General features: G+C 48.4%; 1 protein-coding gene across 2 annotated transcripts in view; it reads right to left on the minus strand.

The window, feature by feature from the left end:
• LOC126527327 (monoglyceride lipase-like) overlaps window positions 1-27203 on the minus strand; it is a 59327-nt gene that overhangs the window by 11388 nt on the left and 20736 nt on the right. For both annotated transcript variants that reach the window (XM_050175116.2, XM_050175115.2), the window contains exons 3-4: window positions 12292-12404; window positions 6781-6917 (exon numbers count right to left, since the gene is read on the minus strand). In XM_050175116.2, coding sequence (XP_050031073.2) covers window positions 6781-6917; window positions 12292-12404 — 250 coding nt within the window. The remainder of the gene's footprint in view (window positions 1-6780; window positions 6918-12291; window positions 12405-27203) is intronic.

Raw genomic sequence — 27203 nt, forward strand, 5'->3', positions numbered from 1 at the left:
AAGAAAAGCGAAATGAAGGTGGACAAAAAGGTAACTTGTCGCCGGTGGGAGCCGAACCCATAACCCTCGCATTACGCGTGCGTTGCGCTACCAATCGCGCCAAAGTTATCTTTACGTCCACTTTCGTTTCCCTTCATTATTTTCTACATTTCAGTTTCAACCACAGGTAATTTCCCCAATGCTTTTGGCTTCATTGTCTGCTGTCTTTGTGTAGCCATGATATGAAGAGATTACACGGAATAGGGGTTTTCGAAAGGGAAATAAGAGTTAGTAGGGTCTAGTTTTTCTTTGCTGTTGAACATGGTTAACGCGTGTGAACCTAAAAGTTAACCCTGTTTACTTTCGTTTCCGGCGTTAGCTTTAAAGTAAAGACGATTCTAGGGTTAACTGCTACAAAGTATAAGCCTCTGTTACTTCTCCATATATCCCCAACTCCGCCCGGCGGACTTATTGAATTGCCGCTTAGGGATGGAATGTTACAGGGGAAAATGAAATCGATGTTGGCAGGCGCCAAAAAAAGAAGCTCAGTTTAGGAAACAAGCTTTAAAGTTAAACTCTTGCTGACAGGTGTGCTCCGAGCATCGAAGACTAACATACGCACAATTTATATATATATATATATATATATATATATATATATATATATATAAAATCGGAGCATGTGAATGCCCGAACTCATCACTAGTGGCAAAAATAAATCGGCGTTATATCTTGCAACATTTTTCGCGAAAATCAGTTCAAAAAAAGCACGAGAAAATGCAAAGCAGGTGAGTAAAGCTGAAAGTATTTGTAAGCCCGCAGAATATATAAGAGCAGCGTCTGAGTTTTGACTCGTGATAAAGACAAACGCAGTTATGAAAAAAAAAACGCAGAGCTAGACCTAGCGAAAGTCGCGATTATTGAACCTCGCGCCCCAGTTTCCAGCACCAACAGAGATACAAAGAAAGAAATCATATCTTAACGCCACGTCTGACGACGGTGGGTAACCCGAAGATTCAACAGCGTGAACGAAAGGAACAGCTGACGAAATCTGTCGCAAGGAGCCGCACTCGACAGTTTCGATCTGTCACCCGCCGTAGCTTAATAACATCGAGTTGGCAGCGGAACGGAAAGGGCGCGCCGGAGGAGGGGAGAGGCGGGGAAAGTAGTTTTGGAGGGGCACACAACCTGTCGTCTGTTTCGAAAAGCAAGCAACCTTTCTCGCTTGTTGACACCCCGCGTATGGTGTTTGTACGCAGAACGTGGTCGTTGTGTGCGTTGTTTCGACAAAAACTGTCATGCCCTCAAGGCGACGCGAAGCAGACGAAAAATGACGCGTGAAAGTCTGCTCCGCGACGGGCGTCAAAACGGAATTGGTTTGAAGCGAACAAAAAACGCCGCCAGCGACCTTCGTCGAGATGTGTGACCTGCGTGGTAAAGTTGCAGAAGCACAAATTCCGAAAGCGCCTCCAGCTAGGAAGCGGCGGAAACAACGCGGGGGCCTTCTGCAAGGTGGTCACTGTTCTTTTCTGCAGTCTGCGAACGTTAAACAAGAAAGCAAAACCTCGGCAGACCGCCTGTCTCTTTCTGGCATCGCCGTTTTGTTGTGGCCTGTTGTGACCTGTACATTTCTAAGGTGCCGTCGTCCTCTTTGAACCACGATGTGCACTGGGATGACAGCTTCGATATGAACATGGGTTAAGGTGGCTTGTTCATCTCAGGTTGCTCGGTGCTAAACGCTGTTTACCCGGTGTGCTGATGGTCCTTGTCCCGATGTTTAGTTTCGTTACTGGAAACACGCACCATCTAAGCGAATCAAACGGATAATTTCGCGTTGTCGTTAGCATTCAAATGCCGCAGCAAAGGGCTGCGACCAGCGCAAATTATCAGAGCTTCTGCTTCGTCATGGCAGCTGGTTATGACAGCTTACTGCGTACAGTGTTACGATATCAAAAATATAGGTGTGCGAAAGTGTTAACAGTACATGCAGGTTCTCACAGAAAAAGAACGGAAGTACACTTTCGAGTATATCAAAACAAACGCATATATATATATATATATATATAAAATAACACAACATTGACAAATGTACAATTTCAGAAACTTTCACGCTTCGCGAATATGTAGGAGGTACCCTGTTATGCCAAAGAGACTTCGAATACTTAAATGAACATAAGCAGATACAGAAAGAGACAGACAGAGAGAGAGAGAGAGGATAGGCAGGGAGGTCAACCAGACGAGCGTCCGGTTGGTTACCCTGCTTTGGGGGTGAGGGAAAAGTGAATAGAAAAGGAGGCAGAGAAGGAGGCACTACAAGAAACATTATTTCACACCGAGGATGTCAACTAGAAGGCCGTGCAGCGGTTATTTAAGACATCTGGGAACACTACACTCGTTCAATCTCACGTATCTCATGTGTACGCTACCGAGAAAGCGTCGGACAGGCGCCGCAAGAACCAGCTTTTCGACCTAGTAAGCAGACCTCGATGCTTCTGACAGCCCATTGAACTCTAATCTGACGCCACTCTAATACAGCGCTGCGTTGACGCCCATGAAATGTAGCAATGGTAAAGGAAATCTTGAAGGCACTGAGAAAAAATAAACGCATGTTGTCAGAACCGGGCTGTTGAGTGTCTCGAATGGCGTGTCTTGTCGAGCTTTTAGCAAGACAACGTCCTAGTGAGGATGTGCCAGTGACCAAAGCTAGCAAAGTTTTGCGCGGTACAAACCAAAGCGTCACCCCACGATACTCATTGGCTGCTGGCGATTTTATAAGTATCGGTTCAAAACTTTCGCGAAACAGGATCGCACTTGAACTGTGACAGTAAAAGAGTGTCACAAGAGGCGTTTTCTTTAACGCTGGAAGAGTGCAGCAAGAACGCGCGACGAGTGACCGGGTAAAGGAACCGAGGTTTTAATAGAGCCACTACCTTCCGTTTTCATATTACTCGCAAACTGGTCCGCTCTGTACTCGTTTGTGATAGGAAACAAACAAATTCGGCAGACACATTTAAGAATGCTTACGTGTGGGAATGCGAAAGCATTGCAGTCGATTTGGTGAAATTGCTTTCGCTTAGATATTCTTTCGCGTGTCATTGTGCACGTTGTAAAGGTGCATGGCGTTCCATTTGAAACGTGATAGTGGTGGTACATCTCATTTTCTACATTTATGATTCGGCGTCGAGAGTGTTGTTGTGGTTGTGGTTGTTGTGGTTGTGGTGGTGGTTATGGTTGCGGTGGTGGTTGTGGCTGTTGTAGTTGTGGTTGTGATGGCTGTTGTAGTTTCCTGTCACGTATGTGGTTCCTACACACTACGGGGGATTGGTCAAGAAATGGATTCGCAGAATGCAGTGGTGCCATTTCTTATTGAAGGATCGTTAGCGCATGACAGAACACGATGACCCGCACATCATCAAAAGTATCGCGTGAGGTTTTGCATGTAGGTAAGACATGATGTCGGGACGTGTAAGACACTGAGAAATTTGACGTCAGATCCGAGCATTTATTGACGTGTTCTTTTACTCCTTGTGCCGTCGCCCATTTTTGGTGCTGTGTTTCAGTCACGCCGCGGCCGGATTTTTGAGAAATTGGGCATATAACGCTTTCGCATTAATAAACACACCTCTGATTTCGCAATAACAAAATGTAGCAGGACTGCTTAGTGGTCGACACTGAGGAGTGGTACGTCAAGGGGGAACGGATAAGTGATACCGCAAGGTGAACAATGGTATTAAAAGCAACTCATTGTAAAAAAAAATGAAAGCGCAGGACAAATAGCACTGCTGTCTAAATCTTTTCAGATTGGCTGTTGGGTGTCTCATTAACGTCTCAGAGACGGCGCATTCCAACAGCACAAATCGGCATTGATTTCTATCAAATTCTGCAGCTCCTCCTCTGCAAATCGAAGCCCGACCCAAACAAACAAAAAAGGCACACACACGCACAAAAAAAAACGCCGCGTCATGCTATTGCTGCTCCTAGACTAAGCGCAGTCAGCAAGAAAATGAACGCAGTCCCCAACGTGGAATTTGCGGACCACTTTTATTCTATTCGAAATTGGTTCGTACTTTCCTTTTTTTTTTTTTTTTTTGTCATCGCTTCATCCAACGCAACGACAACTGAACAGAAATACTAGGTGAAAAAAAAGAGAAAACACGAAAAGCTCACGTTCCGCTGACGATGCTTTCTGCGCCATTCGATCCCCGTTTTTCTTCATTTCTCGGCACTATAGGCTGCAACCACACGAACCCGCCGCCCTTGCAACCCATCGCCCGCCCGCACCCTTGCCAAATTCCGCGAAAACTGCTACGATCGACATAAATCTATACCCGGTTCTCTCGTTACCTCTTTTTTTTTTCCTTCCGCTTTAGATTTCCAGCGACCCAATTTGATCCCGCTCTTTGATCGCGGCTTCCGTTCGTCATCATACCTGCTCTTTTATTTCATCGTGTCCTGCAAACTTTAATCTTTGTAGCATTCAGTGAGGCGTTTGCGTAACGACTGTAGCCAATATACGCCAAGCCATGGACCGTCTCAGCAAACGACAATTCAATCATGGGCGGGATTTTTTTTTTTTTCGCTAATCTTTTTGGAAGTGGAATTCATCTTTTGTGCAACCGTTTGCGCGGTGGAGTCCGTTCTTTGCTGCGGGGAACGAAATGACGGCTAGATGAGCTGTCATCCCCGCGCTATTCGGCGTTATAAATAGCTGCGTGTGAGCAGCGTGTTTTGGGCTCGTCTCTCTCTCTCTCTCTCTCTCTCTCTCTCTCTCTATTCTCGTTTTTCTTTTCTCTTTTTTTGCGGATCAGGGTTGATAATCGTGTCGGGCCTGATACTTGGAAAGGGGTTTGCATTCTCTGCTAGCATTCTCGCGTTTTTGGGACTGCAAACGTTTAACATTCATGACGATGTTATGCACAGGCTCATTACAGTTCACTGTTCGGCTGCGCTCTTGGGTGCAAGACTACAGCGCGCAAAGGATAGTCAATCGACTGACCCAGCAGCATACGGTTCTAAAGATTATTCCGTTGTTGTAGTGGTTGTTGTTGTTGTGGTTGTTGCGGTTGCTGTTATTGCTGTTGCTGTCGTTGTTGCTGTTGTTTTTCAGTCACTCCAGACGTGGTAACTGAGATGCGGGACGTTGGCTCACTTCGTTGCGCGGGAGCTGCGCCCTCTACAGCGAATTCACTGAACCTGTCGCTGCACATAATTCGAGCACATGCACTCGAAGAAAAAATTTGTGCACGTGGTGAAGCTCCAGTATTCTTTGCAATGTAAACAAGGTCGCATACTATTGGGTCCGGTTCGTTTAAATGGACGCCTCTTCGTCAATTTCATTAACACGTCAGAACTTGGGTACCTTGGCACTTTGCGACTGAAAGAGAAGCCAGTGCCGGTTGTCAGCTTGCAAAAGCTATAGAACTTGCACGGGCAATAATATCCTTCTAGTCACCCCTCTCATTGTTTTTTTTTTCTTTTTGCTGGAATGTTCGTGTTACATTTTCTATGGTGAATACAGGTGCAGGGCTCATTTCTCGCATGATTATGATCATCCAGTAAATATATCTGCCACGACTGATGACTCAGTATCATATGGCGGCTGCTTAGCGGGAAAGAGAATCAGAAAAGGGATGAGGCAGAGAGGTTAACCAGAAGATCCTTGGGAATCGCTTAAGGCTCACTCACGCTATAGGCCGACCCGACACCGATTTCGGTCTGCCTACTGTGGGCGACAGCGGTTTTTTTTTTTTTTGTTTTGTTTTTTAACCTTCGTGTCGGCGCCTCTGTCACACTGTGCGCCGACGCCAAAAATCTGCCGACGCTCGGCGGAGAGCTCGACATCGGTACAACATGACAGAGGCGCCGACGCGGAGGTAAAAAATAAAAAACGCTGTCGCCGACAGTCGGCAGACCGAAACCGGTGTCGGGTCGGCCTATAGCGTGAGTGAGCCTTTGCGGACGATTGTTTCGGGTCTTGGTTGGCCCTGTCGAAAGCGACTTCCCCCCCCCCCCTCCGAGTCCTAGCCACGGCGTAGCTCCGCGCTTCGCAGGGGAGAGAGACGCAAACATCGCGGCATCGAAGCCACCACAGCATCGCGCGTTTTGTGTTCGTGCGTTACGACACCGACCTTGTGTCGATCAGCACTTCGAGCGAGCAACGAATTGCGAAGATAAGGTGGTCTGCAGAGGTCGCACTGAAAGAGCTGTAGGCCAGCTCGTTCTGCTCACTGTTTGTGTGCGACGTTAAGGACCGGGGAATGAAATGCAACGCAAATGCAATAGGTTGCAGTTTTAATAATTGCTCGATTACTTCCGTTGGTCAGTAATTAACCACCGTAATCGAATACGTTTGTAAATGAAGTTACTGTAATCAATTACTCTTTTTTTTTCTGTAACGTGTACAAGACTCACAATTCCCCGATAACATAGCCGATGCACGCTTCCCAGGCCCACACGTGACGGGAAGCTGCTCGGGAAGATAGTGACGATTTAAGGCAAAGCTGCAGGAACAACATGCGGACGAGGAACTAAGTGCGTGTTCACGATTGTAAAAAAAAAACGCTGTGTAGCCTGTAAAAAGGCAACTAACTTGAGTTGAATAGAGCTTAAGTTACAAATATATGCCAGCGACTATACAAAGAATACGGCCGACTGCGGTGTCATCAACACTATAGGAAAGTGCGCACAACAATACAGGTGTGAAAAATAAATCAAATTTCGCAAGCAAATAGACATTGCAGTACATCTTTTTTAGCTTATGCTTTAGGATGAGTGAAAAGGCAAATTGCGGAATTTACCAACCATGGAATGCCCGAACAGGAAGACTGGCGTGCCCGGGAACTTCTGTTTGACCAAGTCGACGTGTGTCAAGATGTCGTCCACGTAGATGTCGGCCGACTTGACGATGCCTCGCGGACCGTCGCTTTTGCCGTGGCCAACTGCAAACGCACATTGGAGAGAATCGCACTTCCTGAAAGTTATCGCTGTCGCGCGGCCATAATTTCTCATTAGCACCGCATGATAAGTGTTTCCTGGTAAACCCCCATGGATGGATAACATCTGGGCAGTGTCATACAAACCGGCTCTGCAACGTCACCGAGGTATACGGTGGCTCTTACAGAACCACGCGAACCGCTAAGACGGGCGTGCATTAATTAACCCGATGCAAATTAACAGCGTTGCGAAGTCTAACCACGAGAGGCTATCTACTACGGCAACTTTTACGCTTGGAATGCGCCGTCGCCAATAAGGAAGTTAATTTGCGCATTCGAAACCACACTGCACCTGCACTTCACTCGGCCGATGTATCACGCAGAGCTGCTGGAAAGATTCAGTAAGTGCTTGTACGCTAATACATCTGCCGTAAACTGAAGCGCGTTGTAACGTTCCTCTGTTGTTTAAGATTTTGAAGAAATTATCGATGTCAAATCGCTTAAGAAACGCGAGATGAAAAAAAAAAAAAACTCAGCTCAAATGCGCGCAGTGCTTGCGCCACTTCACCGGTTATGCGTCGTGTACTTCTAATCCTTCGCGTCACCTACACGCTATCCTTAGTTTTTTTTTTTTTTATTTCTTGCCCTTTCTTCAAAGTCGACGTGCCTACTTGCGTATCGCCGGGCTAGTTATTCGTTAGCAGCTCTTTACTATACAGCGATCTAAGAATGGTCGTACTTTACTGTCGTCTCATGACTGCCCTAATTTCACTAGCACATTTTTTTATATTTTTTTTAAAGCGAAAGCTTTTAAAGCCGCGAACTTGCGATTTCGCCGTGGCCGTGCTCCGAGGAGGCACATGACGTCACACCGCGTTCCTCGTCGTTGCGCTCGCCTCCGCTCGCTTTGCCAGCTGCGTCGCATGCCTGATAACATGTCGGATTGAAAAAGGAGAGCTCGCGTGCGCCGCAACCACAGTTGAGGCGGCAGTATGGACGGCGACAATTCTGATAAGCAGGAGGAGGCCTGGAATCGGCACCGGAACGGGATGAAGAAGCGAATCGCCCAGTAAACAGACGAACAGCGCGCCGAACGACTGGCTAAACGCCGCAAAACAGCTAGACAACCAGACTAACCTGCACTTGCAATCAAGATTAACCAAGGCTAACCATGCTATGCCTTAGCTTTCGCTACGTATATCCTGGCATAGCCGAGCTAAGCGACTGCCAAGTTTTGCAATACACGATGTGATTGCTTGCAACACACAACGATTTCCATTATGTGGAAGCCCGGAAAGATTCAAACATATGCCTTACCCCAAGGCATATGTAAGAGCTCGCGAGCTGTAAGAGCCTTGTAAGAGCTCGCGATACCGAATGGCCATTTGACGGTGGCAAAGACAACACCCACGCCGATGCTGTTCTGGGCGCTGAATGTCAGAATTTGCCTCTCAAATTCATCAAATACCTTTCATTACAAGGAGCTTCTCGTGTCTCGCTTCCGTAAATGGCTCGGACACGCGCGGAATTACCTTCTATAGCATACGTCATCGACCGATCGAGGCAGGACACCGCACATTGTAACATCTTCGCCAGCCTATATTTGGTAATCTGCATGTACGCTCATGGCAATCATTTCTAAGTAAAGGACGACCTACTTCTGCCGCATAAGCTCGGGCTTGACGCAAAACCGGAGATGTCGCACGCCCGACCGCGGGAAGACAAAGCTGGCACCATCGATTAAACGTATGTTCTGCGAGACCAATGGAGTATGCAGGGGGAAGCTTCGCTTCGCATTTCATTTTCAGCGACAAGCTATGCATGCAAAAAAAAAAAGTGAGCGACCAGCATATCACTAAAACAAGCATTTCAGAGCTTGCATAATAACTTTACAAGTGTGTGAAACTGGTTTCTCTCGGGATCAGCACTCAACAGCGCCGATACCGGCGGTTGTCTACAGTGTGATTATATGCTTACGTGCGAACAATTGACAAATTTGTAATTTGTCAATTGTTTTTACGTAAGCCTAAAATCGCGTTGTAAACGACCCCCGGTGTCGGTGCGATTGAGTACTGCACTTTATTACAAGCCGTGCAGTTTTAACTGCACTCCCAAACAAAATTGCACCCTACTTACTTACTTGCACCCTACGGCACCCTACTTACTACTAAATTGCACCCTCCTTACAACTAAATTGCACCCTACTTAATTATCTTACTGCTACTGCCATAGCAGTAAGATGATTGGGCTGGGTGATACAGAGCACGCACGCTGGATTAACTAACGCAAACGAATTCAGGCTGTCGAAAATAGATGAAAACGAACGGCCCCACTACAGTGTTGTACGCCGGCCGTCACTCCAGTATATTGGACGACGTCTGTAGTAAGTAACTTACGAGGACAGAGGGAGAGAAAAATAAAAACGTTAAAATATAGAGGAACTGCAGGTCGTTCCTCATGAACGACGGGCCTCCGTCTTTTTACGGCAGTATACCTGGGCCCCGGTACAGAGTACAATCTAACTGGCGAGCTTTTTTTTTTTTTTTGTATACTTCACATCTTCCGCGTGTCTTCACTTCCACAAGTTCTCAGCGAAGTCATGCGATATCGGAGAGTCGCAGCTCTACTTTTAATGCTCTCCCTACGCACCAGCGCACACCCACCGCGTAAGTATTTGCATCAACGGCTCTGGATGAAAGTGCAGCACAAGAGAGGTGCACGTGTAGGAAGTGTCGGAGAGATCGCAAGCCCTGGCCGAGAGAAGAGAGGGGGGGGGGATCATGTGTTATGGCGTCTCGCTCTCGCAAGATCAGCCGAGTCGACGCGGGTTCGAGAGAGCGACGGCGTCACCGCCTCCTCGCACACCTCATCGGCGAGGGCAAAGGGCATCGTAAAAACGCTACGCGGTAACAGCGTCACGTGGTGGAATGCACGCAGCGTCGACCTTCAACAGCGGTCACCGCAAAGCCTTACGCCGGTGTGTAAGAAAAAGGATCCTCGTGCGGCTCGATCCGCTGGCGTGGTTCCAGACACCGGCCACGGGAAGCTTGGCCACTGTCGTTTCCTCCTAACGGCGATTTCGTCACTTCGGTTGCCGGCGGCGTCAGCGCGTGTCTGCGATCATGTCAATTACGCGACATGCTAATTGCTGACGAAAGATAACGCGCCGCATAGCCTGGCCGTGTGTGTGTGTGTGGACCGTAAGCCGCTATGGGAGCAGGTGAAGTGTACCATGCGGCCAAAAGAAAAAAACTCAGTGCCCTTCCACTCTGTGAAGAAGGATGACCAGCGAAGCTCTGTATGTGGGACCCTTAATGGCGAACTGCACCTCCAACGCGGATCGGGCCGGTGTTGCACTATCTCCAGGATCGGCGCACGTATGCGGAGGTTTTTTTCTTTTTTTGCTTACGACACGAAAATTTTCTTGGACGGTAGAGGTATACAGCTTCGCTGTAAAAGAAGAGGACAGAGAAGTGGGTGTTGGGGGGGAGGAGGGGGAGGAGTAACGAACAATGTGCAAGTGTACCTCTCTTACTTTTGGGTAAGAAACATCGCGCGCGCTTCAGTCTACCGTGCGCATCCATGCATGTCGACAAATATTTCTTTCTTCTTTTTTCTTTTTTTTTTTTTTTTTTTTTTTTGTACGCCCATTCCTCGGCTCTGTTGTGATGTCAAGATACCATCAACTGCATGATGGTCCAGATTGAAGACAACAGCAACAACAACTCCGGGTTGTTGGAATCGCTGCTATATTAATTAGCTCTGCAATTTGCTTGACTGTAAACGCCGGTATCTTTCTGCGTTTGTCTAGGCGTTTCAAGAAAAAAGATTTCAGTGGTTGCCCCACTAAGATGTCCATCGGTTCCATATTATCCTGAGCCTGTCTCTCGCAACAGTCCCATGGCGCCCCGCGAAATTTCATGACATGGCATATCATCATCAGCAGCAGCAGAAGCAGGAGCCGCCTATTTGACTGCAGGACGGAGGTCTCTCCCATTGATCTCCAATTACCGTTGTTTACCGGCGCACGACATATATGCATCCTTAAAAGCGGCCGGGCTCGGGTTAGTTCCTCTAACAGCAAGAAGTGGTTCTTTCGCTCAGCGGTGTTGGTAGGGATGTACAGTCTCCTGCAAAAGTTTACGGGGCACGGGTTTCACAAAAAAATTAAGGCGTAGCGCTTCTAATTGAATGGGTCACAGTGTAGTTCGCAAGAACTGCTACGGATCAAAGCTTTTAATTAGAGGCCACGGGCACAGGCTTCGCGGCAACTTGGCTCTTTCGCAAATCCCGCGTGTCTCGTAAACGTTTGCGGGTGACTGTACCTACTTGAATCACTAGACACGACCATCCATCTCGGTTGGCGTCACAGCTAGAACGGTTTAACCCATCCGGCGTGCAGGATGTGGGATTACAGGGCACGCGAGCCAGAAGTGCCCCGCCAGGCTAGTTTCCGCGAGAAACTTAAGAGGCTGTAGCACGTACGGGCTTTCATCGCTTCTGTTCATCCGTTGGCCGGTGCGTGCAAACGTATCCATGTCGCCTCGCGCGCCGCATTGAATCCAGGTCGCGGCACAAGGAAACATGTGCGTGCTTTCGTGGCTCGCGACATTTGCATGGGCGCCCATTAGCGTAGTCACGGTTAGGGAATACGCAGTGCACGTATGCCGCCAGATGAAAGCAGAACCGTGAAAGGCTTGCTTAGTTTAGGTCAGAGGGCCATACCAATTCTACAGCGTTGAGCCGATAATGTGACCAGTCCCGCACTGCGGTCCGTAGTGGAAACGTTACTCTGCGTGTATGCACTGCTAAAGAGTCGATGAGGAGATTTGAAAGAAGCTAACCGGATATGTAGCTCGCTCTCGGCGACGAATTCCCGAGGCCACGGTACACTTTGTCTTCGTGGCACTCATGTTTATTTGAGGGGGGAAGGGGGGGGGGGGGGTAAAAGCAACGCTGGTATCTTTAGGACTTGCGTCTCATCAGTTCACCAAGGAGACCCCCAAGGAGACCCTGTATGGGTACACGTCACTGAATAGTCGGGGCATGTCTTGCCAAAGACCGTGAACGTGGGTCCTTCCGATGATAATCGAGCGACACGGGCATTGAGCCTCGAAAATACTGATAAACTTTTATGTATTTGTCACAAGGCCGACTGTGAATTTTTTTTTCTCGGGAGATGGACAGACACACAGAGAAATACACACAGAGAAAGAGACGCAACCAAACACAGACACATACAGAAACAGAGAGTACCGGCTCTGACCACGTCCCTGTACTCAGTGTACACTGAGGACAGATCTGGATGTCTTGCGAAAATTACGTATGCCTGCGATCATTAATTACTGTTTTAACGAGGCGGCGACGGGCGTGAGCGTACCGTGATCGTGAGCGAACACATAGCATCCCAGCTCGACGAGCCTCCTGGCCAGTGAGTCGTAGCAGGGGACGTGGCAGTGCTCGGCGTAGCCGTGGGCCAGAAACACCAGGGCCCTGCAACGGTGACATACGGAAAGAGGGTGGGTGAGAACCTACGATCGGCATTCTCTTGACATATCAACGATGAAACAAGATAAAATTGGTGGAGTTTAACCCCACAAAGCCCAAACGCCGTTCCACACCCAGGCCGTTGCTAGTGCAATCGTACCCCTCCACTCCCCCCCCCCCCCCCAAAAAAAAAAAGAATTGGAAAGAAAAACGCTATGTTATTTGAGTTAAAGAGCGTTAGTATAGTAATTAACTCAAGATTGGTTTTCTGAGCGATCGACTGATTTTTCGCTCCAGCATGTCAAAAACATTATTGTGGACTTTGCGTTACGTTTCCCGCTCTGAAATGTACATTTTGAGGTATCAAAATCAAAAGTAACGTGCTTTGTCTTCTTGAGGTCAACGTTCCGGAACTGCATGGTGCTTTGTGAAGGACGTCGTAGTGGAGGCCGTTGCAATAACCTTAACCAACTGGCGTTTTTCTAACCTGCACATGTACGTAAGTACATGATCGTTATTTTTCTATTTTGTCCCCATCGAAATGCGGCCGCGGCGACCGGGTGTCGAATCCTCGACCTCGAGCTCCGCAATTGCATATTCCGGAAAATAGCCTTAAACACTCTTAACACAGTGTCACTCTTACAGTGTCGAACCTGAAACCTTCCCTCTCGATAACTGACGCTCTAATAAAGTGCTGACGCTCTAATGAAGTGCTGACGCTCTAACGAAGTGCTGACGCTCTAACGAAGTGCTGACGCTCTAACGAAGTGCTGACGCTCTAACGAAGTGCTGACGCTCTAACGAAGTGCTGACGTCAGGAGGTTCTCTTTCACGGTATTGTCAACATCGAGAAACTAATAGACGCGAAGTATGCAAAGATGTAGACGCTAAATGGTGGAACACTAGAGCTACAGAATGGGTGCCAAGGGAAGGAAAGCGCAGTCGAGGACGGCGGAAAATTGGGTGGGGTGACGAAATTAGGAAACGTGCAGGTGCAAATTGGAATCAACTAGCGCAAGACAGGGGGTAACTTGAAACCGCTGGGATAGGCCGTCCTGGCAATGGACATAAATATGTGATGATGAAGCAGAAGATGAAGAAGATGCCAGTGTAAACCTGAACACATGCCCGATTTGCTTTTTAGAGCTGGTAGTTCCTACCCTTGCGCTGAAATAAACATTCCATAAGCGCGATTTCTTTGTATGACAACTCCACAAAAAAAAAAAGGAGCAGCGGGTGAACTTCTGAACTTCTGACTCGCACGTTTGTAAGAATCGCTGTTACAACACGTAACTGCTCCTTTTCACAGTGGCGCAGAGTATGTAGGGTGACCAAAATGCGGCACCAGGGCTGGTATAATGAAGGGATAACTTTCAATTAAAACATTCAATTAAATGATGTGGTTTTTACGTGCCATAACCACGATCCCGTTATGACGCACGCCGTAGTGGAGGACTCCGGATTCATTTTGACCACCTGGCGGTTCTTTAACGTGCACCTAAATCTAAGTACACGGGTGTTTTTCGCATTTCGCCGCCATCGAAATGCAGCCGCCGTAGCCCGGATTTGATCCCGCGACCTCGTTCTCAACAGCGCAACACCAAAGCCACAAAGCAACCACGGTGGGCAGGGATCACCCTAGCTCCTTTCATCCCCGTTCCCCAGTATAGCAAACGGTACGGGGGCCTAGTTAATACGTTTCAGCTCCTTAGTTCAGAAGTTGTGCATGTGGATGTACATGTGCGCGCTCACACGTGCACAGACACGCACACGTCTCGTCACAAAACGAGTCCTTCGTGATAACTCAGAACCAAGAGCTTCATACGCAAACGCTCCTTTGCTTTCCATTTCTTTACGAATAGTTGGGTGTGCAACCCTAATGCTGTTTGTTTGCTTGCACCTTTCGTTTTTAGATGCAGCAACATGGGAAGGTAGGCTACGTCAGAGCCGGCAATTCCAAAAACCTAGGATCGTTACACAAGAAAAAATAGAAATAACCATCTCAAGGAACACGATACGCACATGAACACAAGCACACAAATATTCTCTCGTCTATTCTATTTGTTCTCGTGGTTTCCGTGGGATGTTGAAAACTTACTGCCCCCATTTTTTCAAGAACTAAATCTGATCGAAAGCGGTCTCGCGTGTGTTCCCAGTATAGCCGTTGCGCGAGAGGCTTTTGTGGAAAAAATAAATACGCGCTAACGCATTTCTGCTGCTGCCATCTTTCGTTAATAATCATCAACCTTAACCAAGCAGTATCGGTTCGAAGAAGTTTGCAGTACACGCCATGTCAGCGATACTGGAGGTCATCTTGGCGTCGAGCTTTCCAGTGAAGCAACACGTGAAAGAAAAAGCAAGGAACGGGACAATATGTTGCTTTTTCTTGCCGTCTTATTTGCCATATCGACCGCACGTGCCTGACCGCTCTCGCCATTCGAACGCACTTTCAAGAATCGAGGAAGCTGGCAGCAAAAACAAGAACAGCCCCCAACGGGTGCAGTGTGCGCATAACGCCCAAGCGTGTTGTGCGCATCGCCTCTCGCCAACGGCTGCCCGGGACACATTCGTGAGGCCACAACAAACGCGGACGCTGCTCACGTACACGCGCACGCGACTCTTTCGTCGGTGCCGAAGCGAGACACGCGATTCCTCGCTCCAACTCTTTCAGAGGTGACCTACCGACTACGCGCCAAGCAAACTACAAACCTGCTAGCTCGCTCGCTCACTCACCGACTGACTGCGTTATTTATTTTATTGATCTTTTTTTTTATTGTTTGAGTGGGCGTTTGATTGACTCGGTGGATTTTCGGTTGATTTGGAGGACGTTCGACTGATTCGGATGACATTCGACTGATTCGGATGACATTCGACTGATTCGGATGACGTCTCACTGATTCGGATGACGTTCAACTCATTCGGATGACGTTCAACTCATTCGGATGACGTTCAACTCATTCGGATGACGTTCAACTCATCCGGATGACGTTCAACTCATTCGGATGACGTTCGACTGATTAAGGGCCGTTCGACTTATTCGGTGGACGTTCGATTGATTCAGCGGATGCTCGATTGATTCAGCGAATGTTCGATTGATTCAGCGAATGTTCGATTGATTCAGCGGATGTTCGATTGATTCAGCGGATGTTCGATTGATTCAGCGGATGTTCGATTGATTCAGCGGATGTTCGATTGATTCAGCGGATGTTCGATTGATTCAGCGGATGTTCGATTGATTCAGCGGATGTTCGACTTTTTCTTTTGTCGGTAGCTTGATTGATAGAATGAAAAATGTCTTGAATTGCACCTTTATTGGTAGATTAATTAGTTGAGAGGTCGGTTGGTTGTCTGTCTGGCTGGTTGGCTAGCCGGTCCGCCGGTAGAGTTTCACGTCCCAAAACGACGCGTTAGAAAAGGCTGCAGCTCGGCTTCGGGTGAATTCTGACCACCTAGGATTCTTTCTGACGTGCACCCGTTGCTCAATGCACGCGTATTGCTTTTCATTTCCCCCGCCACAGTAGGGCGGGAGTCGAACCCACTACCTCGTACTAAGCAGCGAAACACACGTGTGTTTCGCTGCTTGGTACGAGGTAGTGGGTTCGACTCCCGCCCTACTGTGGCGGGGTACCGCAGCCATCGAGTTGGCACAAAGAGCGGCAAGCTACTGCGAAGCAATGTAGCGCTTAGCACCATACTAACTAAACGCCCGTGTACCACGCATTGGGAGCGCGTTAAAGAACCCCCACCCCCAATACGGCGTGCCTTATAATTATATCATGGCTACGGCACGTGTAAAACTCAATTTAACTAACTTAATTTAATACTAGCCCTATGGCGAGGAGCAGGTACTGCCGAGGAAGTACAAAGCCGGCTTCCCTAACACTGCACCGCACTACACCGTGTAGTGTGGCGCGCCAGTGATACGCGGAAAGAAAAAAGCGCGCAGTCTACGACGGAGCGATTTGCAACGCAGGACACGACATCTCGCGATGGAGAAATTGATTGCGCGTATACGCACCGGCGCACTTTCCTGGTTTGTCCTTTCTGCTTGTTAGATAGGAGGAGGAGGAAGCAGCTTCATGTCTGACAGAGGCAGCAGCAGCTGCAGCTGCATAACGATGCGAAACGCGGCCGTCCCGTTCGGTGCAGCTCAACCGAACTTGCAAGACGAGGCTATATCCGAGCGAATAACGAAGCCGAAGCGCAAGTGACGTGTTCCTGTAGGGCCCACACTATTACTTACACGACTGATGCGTAGGGTGGTTACGAAGGCTGTTCAGAGATGTATTATTAGGCGTCAACATACTTGATAATATTCTTGGTTGACTGTTAGCGATAGCCAGCGTAGCTTTAGTCAGCAAATTCTTCCCAATCGGTTGTCGGTTGAATCGGTTGTCCAATTGATTTGTTTATTGTTATGTATGGCATGGTGATGATCATGTGTGCGATTTAATCGCACAGGGACCAGGTCCGTCGAAAGAGCGCCAAGCAAGTACATGACACGCTGGCAACAAATGTCGCCGAAGATGTGTGCATCGTGCGTTCCCGCCGTCACTGCACTGAAAACGCGATGTGCGCGTATAGTTGACGTTGCTGCATTGCCTTCCGTCCCTCCCTTTTCCCTCGCCCTTCTACCTATAATTATAATTCGTACACCGTGGCTTCGGGAATTGCTGTTATGCGGCTCGAGCGTCAGCCAATCACGAGCGCGATCCCATGATGCACCACGCCGCGTGGCCATCAGCGTGAGGCGTTGTCCGCTCAAAATCTGGAACCAAAACCCGCCTGTTTTCATTAGAGGGTCCAATATTTGATACAGTAGAGGGAGCCGGTGGGGCTCTTTAGTTTTATGGTTTTGGGGTCGATGGTTGCTTTCGACCGCCAACAAAACAAAACGTGAACACGACGATCGTCGTCGCTTGCGTGTAACCGTCCTCCGTGATAATGTGGAAAGTCAGACCACTGCCGTGATGTCACGGTTTCCTTACTTATAGAAGCCTGTCTGCGAGAAGTTGCTCCACCGTCACAAGCACGCGCTACTCTATGGTATTGAAACTAAGCTGCAAAGTGTAGGCGAATGTGCTCAGGTCGGCTTGAAGAGCAGAAAACGTCAACTGAGGAACTGAATGGCGTTGGTTATTCAAACCCAACAGTGACAGTACCAGTCCGATGACTGAAGCTCTTCAGAGGAAACCAAATTCACCGCGCTGTTGAATCGGAAACCGGATGAACTTCAGACTGAAGGAAACGGCTCGTCGTGGAACTGTCAGCGACGGCGAGTACTCGCTCGGGGATGACTAATGAAGCCGTCCACACTTGGTTTCGATGAGCTGTACCAACCGACGTTCTCTTAAATGCTGCGAGTGAGCAAGCGATGTAAACCTAGTACTTATCTGTTAAAATCGCGAAAACTATGGCCCAACATCGTGTTCATTTGGTTGGGGTTTTAACTAAAGTCATGTCTATCCTTGGTTTGCTTTACACGCGTCCGTACATGTATACACCGAAAACCTACTGTTGACTGGTTGTAGTGGCTAACACAGCTGGCAATCACTACAGAAAGTTCACGATAGAGGTAGTAAACGAACATACTTATAAATACGAAAATTGACGCGAGAAGCTGCATCTTGCTCCATTTATGCACCCACTTTTGCACGTTATCCGCTCAAATGTTGGCACAAGTTGAAAACCTAGGATGCAGCGAAGAGTTCAAACGAATGTTTCGAGCGAACGCTGCCAATGTTGCCCACCGAGCGCACGAGGGCGGGAGGCCCAGCTATTCATTCGTTCATTCATTTTTTCGACGGTTTCTGCGTGAATTTGTTCGTTTGTTTGTTTGCAAAATACGTTAGTAGGCCGAGAGATTGCTCAAGCGAGTTTTCATAATGTTTAACACGCTTTCCATCTGCCGGTATGTCTCGTGCATATTCTAGGGCATTGAGAACTGGGGACGATCGACGGCGCATGTCGTCATCTTCGGAATGTCCTCACGACATGCCAAGACAAGACTGAAATCATCACTGACGCTATTCGATGGGAAACAATTCGGGTTAACCATATTACCAGCATCATGGTGCGAACCAATGCAATACAACAGTGCTTTCTACCAGCTTTAAAAAAAAAAAAGCATTTCTTGAGGACAGTGGCATTTGCGAGTAGTTTGGCGACATCAGCGTATTTACATACACCATACGAGCATTTTTTTTTTTTTCTGAAAAGAAAGTGCCTTTTACATTTCAGTGTTTTATTTGTATACCATAATTCCCAGTGGCCCAGCTGCCTGTGTTAAGTGCTAGCGCTGTTTCGTTCGCACTGATGTATAGGCAGTCTCATTGTAACGCGTTTATGTTGTTGTAAAGAATATTGCATGTTGCGCACACATTTGTGTTATACGTTTACAGTACTTTATGTGCGTATGTCACGTGCGCGTGCTGCGTTTCGTATCTGTTCTCCGAACCGTCCACTACCAATATCCGTGACGAGGTACAGGGAACGTCCACCTCCACCATATATGTTACGTAGGAAGACGCAGACGAGAAGCTATACGTGTACGGTTATATTTACAAACAGATACGCCGCAATTGGCCAAGAGGCAATAGCCCGCGCTAGCCTCTAATCGTCGTGATCGTTACACTACTGGCCTCTTCGTCATCGTAAATAATGGTCCGTAGCAATACGTTACGTGTGCAAGAGTATCAGAGTATCGTACCATGCCTGAGGAACCTTATAATTTGACGAGACAAGCAGTGGCGGTCGGAGCATGCGTGTTTTATTAACTAATATAAAAGGCCAAGCGACCGCGCTCTGTAGCTTTCCGCTGGCATCGTTAAGAGTGGAGTTTTCCTGCTTGCGTTTCGCTGTGCCAACGACTACGAACTTGCACCACGGAGTCCACCCCTGCTCTATTGTCCACTGGTTAGACATTAGGCAGGCAGGAGGCGAAAGTCGGACTCGACAGCGCTTGCCTTCATTGTCGTGGGATTTGTGTCGACGTCAAGGTCAACGTGTACCGCATTTGTCCGAACAGGAGGAAACCATCGTTCCCGCTGCATCTCCCTGTGTGACGGATTTCTTTTTTATTATTCATTGTTTTGTAGACTTGCTTTCATTTGTTGTGCATTATGTGTGCGCTATACGGCCCGTGTTGTGCATGAAGTCAAGCCCAACAACACGACCTATTAAGTGATCATCTGTCACACCGGGAATTTTGCGGTATATGTTGACGAGCACTGATAGCAGATACGGCAAAACTCGTATGCGGCAGATCATCATTTAACAGGTCGTGTTGGTATTGTTGGGTGAGTTAGTTTATTGTGGCAAAAAATAAATAAAAGAAGCAGGATACGGCATGGGCAAGATAGACAAGACGGCCGCTCAACTGGAAGGTAACTTATTCTGAAAAATAAACATTTATGGTCGGCACAAACGCAGTATGAAACGCACCAAGGGGTTTAACGAACAGAAATCAGCAAGCTCGTTATCAGGGGCAAAAAGAAACTATAACAAAAATAACTGGCTCGTTAAGGATGACTGGTCTTTCGTGCTTTTCATAGGCAGAGCTAATCAGTGCGTGAATAAAATTCCTTGGCCAATGGACTGACGGAATGGAAAACTCTTCGAAAGCTACTGCGCACCTCACTGGTAACATCTAAACAAACATCTTATATTTACAGTCAAACGCACTCTTAGATAACTTGTTTAGATTAGTCCAACTAGTGTGCTCAAACTAAGCACCCAATCAAATCCAGCCAGATTCAAACGCACTCTTAGATAACGTGTTTAGATTAGTCGAACTAGTGTGCTCAAACTAAGCACCCGATCAGATCCAGCCAGATTCAAACGCACTTTTAGATAACGTGTTTAGATTAGTCGAACTAGTGTGCTCAAACTAAGCATCCAGTCAGATCCAGCCAGATGTACGCGCTGCATTGATGGACTCGCCTCAGCCCTTTGTTAACGAAAGGCAGAAACTGTTGTCAGCGTACGGATGTTGCCGTATTGCAGTTCATTCATGTGAGAAGTTGTATTTTCGACGTAGAAGTACGCGACATATTCATGTGCAACGTCAAGCTTCATTTGTCTCACTTGATACACTCGACGGCAACAAGAACCAAATGCACGCAGTTCGCTCGTATCATCAGTCCTCAATATTTCCCATACCAACTGGTAACTCACATTTCACATTCACGTGTTCGTTGACTTAAATATTGAAGCACCCGTTTGAGGGGGAACGCCGTGAGACAGCACAAAACACTGGAACGAACCTCCAACTCCCTTTCCTTGTTTCCTTACAGATATTCAATGCTCGTTCCTGACGGTGCTTCTCGTGGAGCCTGAGACAGCGACCTCTGGGCAAATCCTGTCTGAGAGGTTTCACGAATGCTGCCTTTCGCACCACCTGCTGTCCTCGCACGTGGGACTTGCGTAGGTGAAAACGCGGCACCCAGTCTGCCGGTTCGCGCTGCCGATTGTTAGGCCCTGCCACCGCTTTAGCGTTGCCGCTCGGCGTCCTTTTGTTCTCCGGTTAATTGCGTCACGTTGCCCCGCCAGGAAAACGAGACAGGGAAGCACGAAAGACAAAATGCGAGTCGGAGAGGCGTTATCTCTCCTCTCCAGAAACTCGACCGCCGTGTTTATTTCTTTCGGCGTCTCCGTTTCCGAGGGGAGCCTCTCGGTCTGGCCAGCTCCAAACGTTGATATACTTTGTGTTGCACAAACGTGGTCTGACAAGATAACGCTATCAACGAACCGGGGCGCTCACACATGCAGTTCAGTGTGCTGGAGGGCGCAGCTCAACACTCTCAGTGCTTTTTTTTTTATTCCAATGGCTTCGCGCCCATCTTCGCGCTGTCTTGAATGATTGTTCTTTACCGCAATTCGCAAAAGAAAAGGGGGGGGGGGGGGGGGACTCATTTCGTAACTACAGTCGAACTCTGATATATCAAACCCGAAGGATCACAAGAAAGCTCGTTACATAGGTAATTCGATATATAAAATAAAACCTTTATACAAAAATTTTCGTGGGAATTTTACCGAGTTTCGTTATACACAATAATTCGTTATATGGGGGTTCGATATATCCGAGTTCGACTGTGTATCTATTCCTTTATTTAGTTTATCCCACTCCGATTACGCCATTGTATACGACATGGCATCGGTTGATTGCTTTGGATGCGGCAATACAAAAAGTGAAAGAATTTGCAGAAAATTGGTTCGATTTTCAGAGATGAGCAAGCGCGAGACTAATGTTTCGGGTACGATGTGACGCTGTCATTATCGTTACTTTTGTTTTATTCTGTCTTCATTTGCGCAAAATGTACCACATTACGACTAATGTTTCCGTCTTCCTCCTCGCATCACAGAGTGCTCCAAGCTGGCGCGACCAGCCTACTTGGTATGCACGGAAGCATTTTTTTCAGCTGCTGCCGTCATCGTTTCTCCTCTTCCGTCTCAAATGGGACGTCATAGACGCGTGTACTTGGAGATTAGACTTTATGTACGCAATATGTACGAGGGCGAATCAGGATGTCATAGCCCCTGCTTTTTTTTAGCCAAGTTACGGCTCTAAATGCGAAGTCAATATATCCATTCCCTGCGGTGGACTTCTTGGACCGTCCCGGCGTTATCTGCCGGTAGCTCCGCGGCATGGCGCTGCGGTCAGTTTTTCAAGATGGCGGCTGCGCTTGAGACGTCAACGGCGTACGAGCAACCAAGTGTGATTCGTTTTCTACGGAGCAAGGGATGAACACCCACGGAAATCCACGGGGAATGCAGCCCACGTATGGGAGAAAAGTGTTTCGCTTTGAAAAGTGTGGCCTGGTGGTGTTGCGAGTTCGCAAAAGACCGTGAACACTCGCATGGCAACGAGTGCTTGGGGAGGCCGCGTGCATTGCTGACTGACGACAGCGTGTCACTGGGACATCTCGAATTCAGTGCTGCGATTGATCAAACGTCTAAACCGGTGTGGAAACTAAATGGTGTAAAATAAATTTTTAAAAATATTGTGTAAGGTACGTAAACTGTTACGTACATTTGTGATTACCTGTATGTACCTTATTCTGGCTAATAAAAAAAATAGGGGCAAATACTTTCTGGTTCGCCCTCGTACATCGACAGCTGTTTACGGCGAGTCTGACGTAACAACTCGACATAGCCGACAATGCGCAACATCGCTGGTGGGTCTGCACCCTTCGTTTGCGCCGGAACCGGTGCACTGCAATGGCGCGGAACCGAAATAACAGAGCACCTTTCCAGCGCTGAGTTGAGTGCAAACAAAGGGACCCTCACGCGATCCGTGTTCACAACGTAATCAAGGACGAGCACGGCGGGTTGGCCGTGCGCCCGGCGTGGGTTAATGGAGTCGAGGTTGTAACGGAAGCCCGTCTGGTCGGGAAGCAAGATGCCTCCCGACCAGATTAGTGAGCGTAATTAAGATAAGTATGCGTCATTTTCCTTTTTTTTTGGCAGTTACCTTTTCTTGCGTTTAAAGCTCTGCGCGCGTAAGCGCCACGACCAACGAGTAACGGAGATGGAGCGCAGATATCGTCAGGCCGTCATTTGCCCTTCTACTCCGTAATTACTTAGCTATACAATTGCATTTCTTCGACGCATCTTCCTTTCTCTATCACTGTTACTTATTTTACAATACAAGCATTTCTTGTGTTAGATTTTTGCACGTGTGCGCCATTTTGGCTATCCAATGCCGAGATTCTACGTTTCGTGTTATTCTCAGTAATTCCGTGCAATATGCAATGACTTGCTAATTATGTTGCTCACTGACATTTCCATCTATTGCATAGGCGCCAAGTATAGCCAGCGACTAAACAGCTAGACGTTATGACGCGAATATGTCGTGAAAACTTAGCAAAGAATACATTGAATCCAAGGTTTGCCAGCCCCGCCTGATGACACCACGGCGCCTTCTTTGTCCGATACAAGAGACTTCGCGATGATTGAGAGAGAGAGAGAGAGAAAATGATAAATGAAAGGTAGGGAGGTTAACCAGGACTGAGCCCGGTTGGCTACCCTACACTGGGGAAAGGGAAAGGGGGACGGAAAGATTAAAAAATGTATAAAGCAGCAATAAAGCTCAATTGCAATGCCAGACCACGGAAATGTGCGTTTCACGAGGTGGTGCGCGCTATATGTACATTAAGGTACTGATATTCACGGAGGTTTCCGTAGGCCGAGCAGCTGGACGCGCGATTGTGCGCGGACGTTACGAGCCCTGTACGCGGAGTTATTCATCAGCATCGAACATCTCCAGACGTACAGAATTACGACATATCGAGTGGTACGTGGAACGGTCGTATAGTAATTCCGCTCCCTTTTTTTGCTATGATGCAGCATTTGCGGATTGCTTGGCATAATCTGCCATTACGTGCTTGCAATAATTCCGTAATAGCTTGCAACACACGGAGAATGCTATTGAGCACATCCCAGACTTCGGAGGCGGAAGCGTCCGAGTACCTTGGCCGCAGTACCAGCGCGAATGAGCGCACGTAATGCAACTGGTTTTCTGGTAGCGCGAGGAATTCGTTGATCTGAGCAACACTGTCGCCGTGTCAGAGAAAAGACAAGAAAAAGCGGGGAAATCAGATGTACCGTTCAGTTTGGAGGAGCTGGCTCATTGTTGACCGCTTCGACGTAAGCGGAGATAAAGACAGCATTCATGTGTCCTTAACTTCGCTCGCTGCTAGTGCTGCTTCTGTGCTCCGGAAAGTTACGCGAGCCGGACGCACGTACGATTTGCTACCATACGCAGGTGGTGGGGGATTATGCGGTGAAAAAAATTAGGAATGGGACGGACGGACGGACGGACGGACCGACCGACCGACCGACCGACCGACCGACCGACCGACCGACCGACCGACCGACCGACCGACCGACCGACCGACCGACCGACCGACCGACCGACCGACCGACCGACCGACCGACCGACCGACCGACCGACCGACCGACAGACAGACAGACAGACAGACAGACAGACAGACAGACAGACAGACAGACAGACAGGCAGACAGACAGACAGACAGACAGACAGACGGACGGACGGACGGACGGACGGACGGACGGACGGACGGACGGACGGACGGACGGACGGACGGACAGAGACAGCCAGACATAGACAGCCAGAGACAGAGACAGAGACAGCCAGAGACAGAGACAGAGACAGCCAGAGACAGCCAGAGACAGACAGAGACAGCCAGAGACAGCCAGAGACAGAGACAGACAGACAGAGCTGGAGACCCGCAGCTGCACATACAAGTGTACAGACGTTCAAAAAAAAACGGAACGGCGAGACCCCAACGAACATGCCAAGTTTTGCACGCGACTCTTATAACGGCACACACGTTGCGGTAACGCGATAAATAAATGCGAATTAACAAATAAAAAGTTGGCACGCGATGGCCGTGCCGCGCGCCTTCTCGTGGGGCTGTTTCGCGTTCTTCGGTAAACGCCGAACAACGCGGCTAACGCGGCACGCTTTGGGATGAGGCACCCTCACAGCTCCGAGCATTCCTACAGTCTTCGTGCTGTCGCCATGTGACAAGACAGACACCACTTCCGCGAAGCTTTTCCCCCTTCTGCTGGCGCGCAGATAGTGACAGAATTTCCGAGGACAGAGTAATAACACTAAAGAAAAAAAAGAAAGGAAGAGGTTGAAGAAATGGAACACCGCGGAATCACAACGTCGCGTGCGGCGGAAGTTCTGAATCCGCACAGCGAACGACGTTTTCATCCACGCGGCCGGAAGTGCCTTTCCCGGGGCCGGCGAGCTCTCCGATGTATAGGTGTGACGCATCGTCTATGAACGAGGCACACACAGCGGGAGTGTCTGACGCTTGCCTTCGAATTGGCCGCACGTTTGCAATGCCGGTTCAAATTGCTGGGCGTGCGGTTCAGAGCGCGCCTGAAAGAAGCCGTCAGTCAAGTATATAGGCGTACGCGTAGCGGATGTGTATAGTGTTCCTTCATGCACACACCGCGGTACCCTGTTCAATTCGACCATGCCGGCTCGTCGGTAAAGCACAGCTGTGGATGTTGCAGCACCGCCACGAAAAGAAAAACAAACATAAAAGTGTCAAACAGCGCTCGTGTGTGAATCCCCGCGAGTGCCGATGTTCCTTAGTGTGTTCCCTCTTTTTTGTGTTTCTTTCTTGGCGGTAAATATTTCCTTTAGTATGCACAATATGTAGCCGAAGAACAAGTTCCGTGAAAGCCTTGCTACCTCCTTCGCTTTGCGTGTAACGTCATCGTGCAATGACTACTTCCAGTCGACCGACTCAAATTTCCATCTTAGTTCGGCCGGGAAAGAGAGAGGGGGGAGAAAGTGAGGAGAGGGAAGGCAAAAGCTTCGCAAATATATGTTACCTGAACTATTATCGCGTTGCTAATTTCTCTCTTTCTCTTTCTTCCGCAAAATATAAGATTGTGTCAAAATGAACTTTTATTTTTGTTAACCCATTCGCATTTCATCTAGTTCTCATCGCAGACTGGAAGAAGCCTGGAGAGCACTTTGGGTTACTACACTTTCAGAGAGCGTATAATGTCGCGCGCGCGCGTGCTAAAGAAATAAAATCAAGGAAACAAAAATTTTGCTTTCGGAGTGAAGGGGTTTCATCACACAGCGCTTTCCTTCCCCGGTGTGTCAAGAACTTATCGCGTATTTCCAGCTGCAACTGAAGGATATGTCGACTCAGCGGCTCTTCATTTCGCAACAACTGCTTCGCTTCCTCGCTTACACCGAGCGAATGCTTCGCCTGCTGTTCTACGGTAGTTTCTCCATCACTGTAGAGGTGAGCACACTAACGAACAGGCAGAGCGAGATAAAGAATTCCTGTGCGCGTTCGAGCAAACGTCGCTCGAGTGAATCGAGCAAGTGAGTCTGGCGTGACGGAATCGGGCGGGAGATCGTTCGATTGCTCCCCATTTTCGGAAGCCCTTTATCGTGGTGTTCACGTTACGAGCTTCTATACGTGGATATACAGCGTATCTTCTTGCGTGCACGTCGAAGCAAAAAAAAAAAAAAAAAAACAACGAAACAAGAAAAACTCTGACTCCTGAACCAACTGCATTGTCAGCAATCCGAAACGAAAAAGAATATGAAGGCGGAGTGAAGGGGGGAGGTGAGGAGGAGAGGGGCGTGTTTTTTCACTTGCGCATGGCCGTATTTCATTGCACTTCCGCGTGTCCGATGCCAGTGCACCTCGTGATGCGACGTAAATAAACGAGCGAGCAAAGAGTCAGCGCGAGGAACAGCTGCTCAATTGACAGCACAGCTGCGCGCCAAATGTATGGGTTGGAACGGACCCCCGGCAACGGCGCCGCAGCGAGCCTCAAACGTCGCCCCGTGCTCAACATAGACAGCCCTCTATGTCTCACACACACACAAGCGCGCACACTATTTATCCTCACCCCGCTTCCTGCACTCTCCTGTCACGCCGTGGGTCACGCCACGGCGGGGGGGGGGGGGGGGGGGTACCGGTTTCTTATACTCAATGACCCCCGCTGTACCGGCTCCGTCCCTGGGACCTTCCTTGTTTTTCTTTCTTCCCTTCTGTTCCAGTCTTCCCATTCTTTTGCATTCTCTAAACTTGTATCGAAGTAAACTAAAAAATCAAATTGCGGTGTTTTAATGTTCCGAAGCAACACAGGGATTATCGGGGACGCCCGTGGCGTATAGGGTCCCAGATAAACCCCAGAACGCTGAACGTATCATATTTGATACGCAGAGGTTTGCTAAGTCGAAATGCTTAAGTAAGCGCGGGGAAACTTAAAGCAAAACAAATTCTAGCGTTTTCG

Source organism: Dermacentor andersoni, chromosome 9, assembly GCF_023375885.2.
Source record: "Dermacentor andersoni chromosome 9, qqDerAnde1_hic_scaffold, whole genome shotgun sequence".
Taxonomy (NCBI): Eukaryota; Metazoa; Arthropoda; class Arachnida; order Ixodida; family Ixodidae; genus Dermacentor; species Dermacentor andersoni.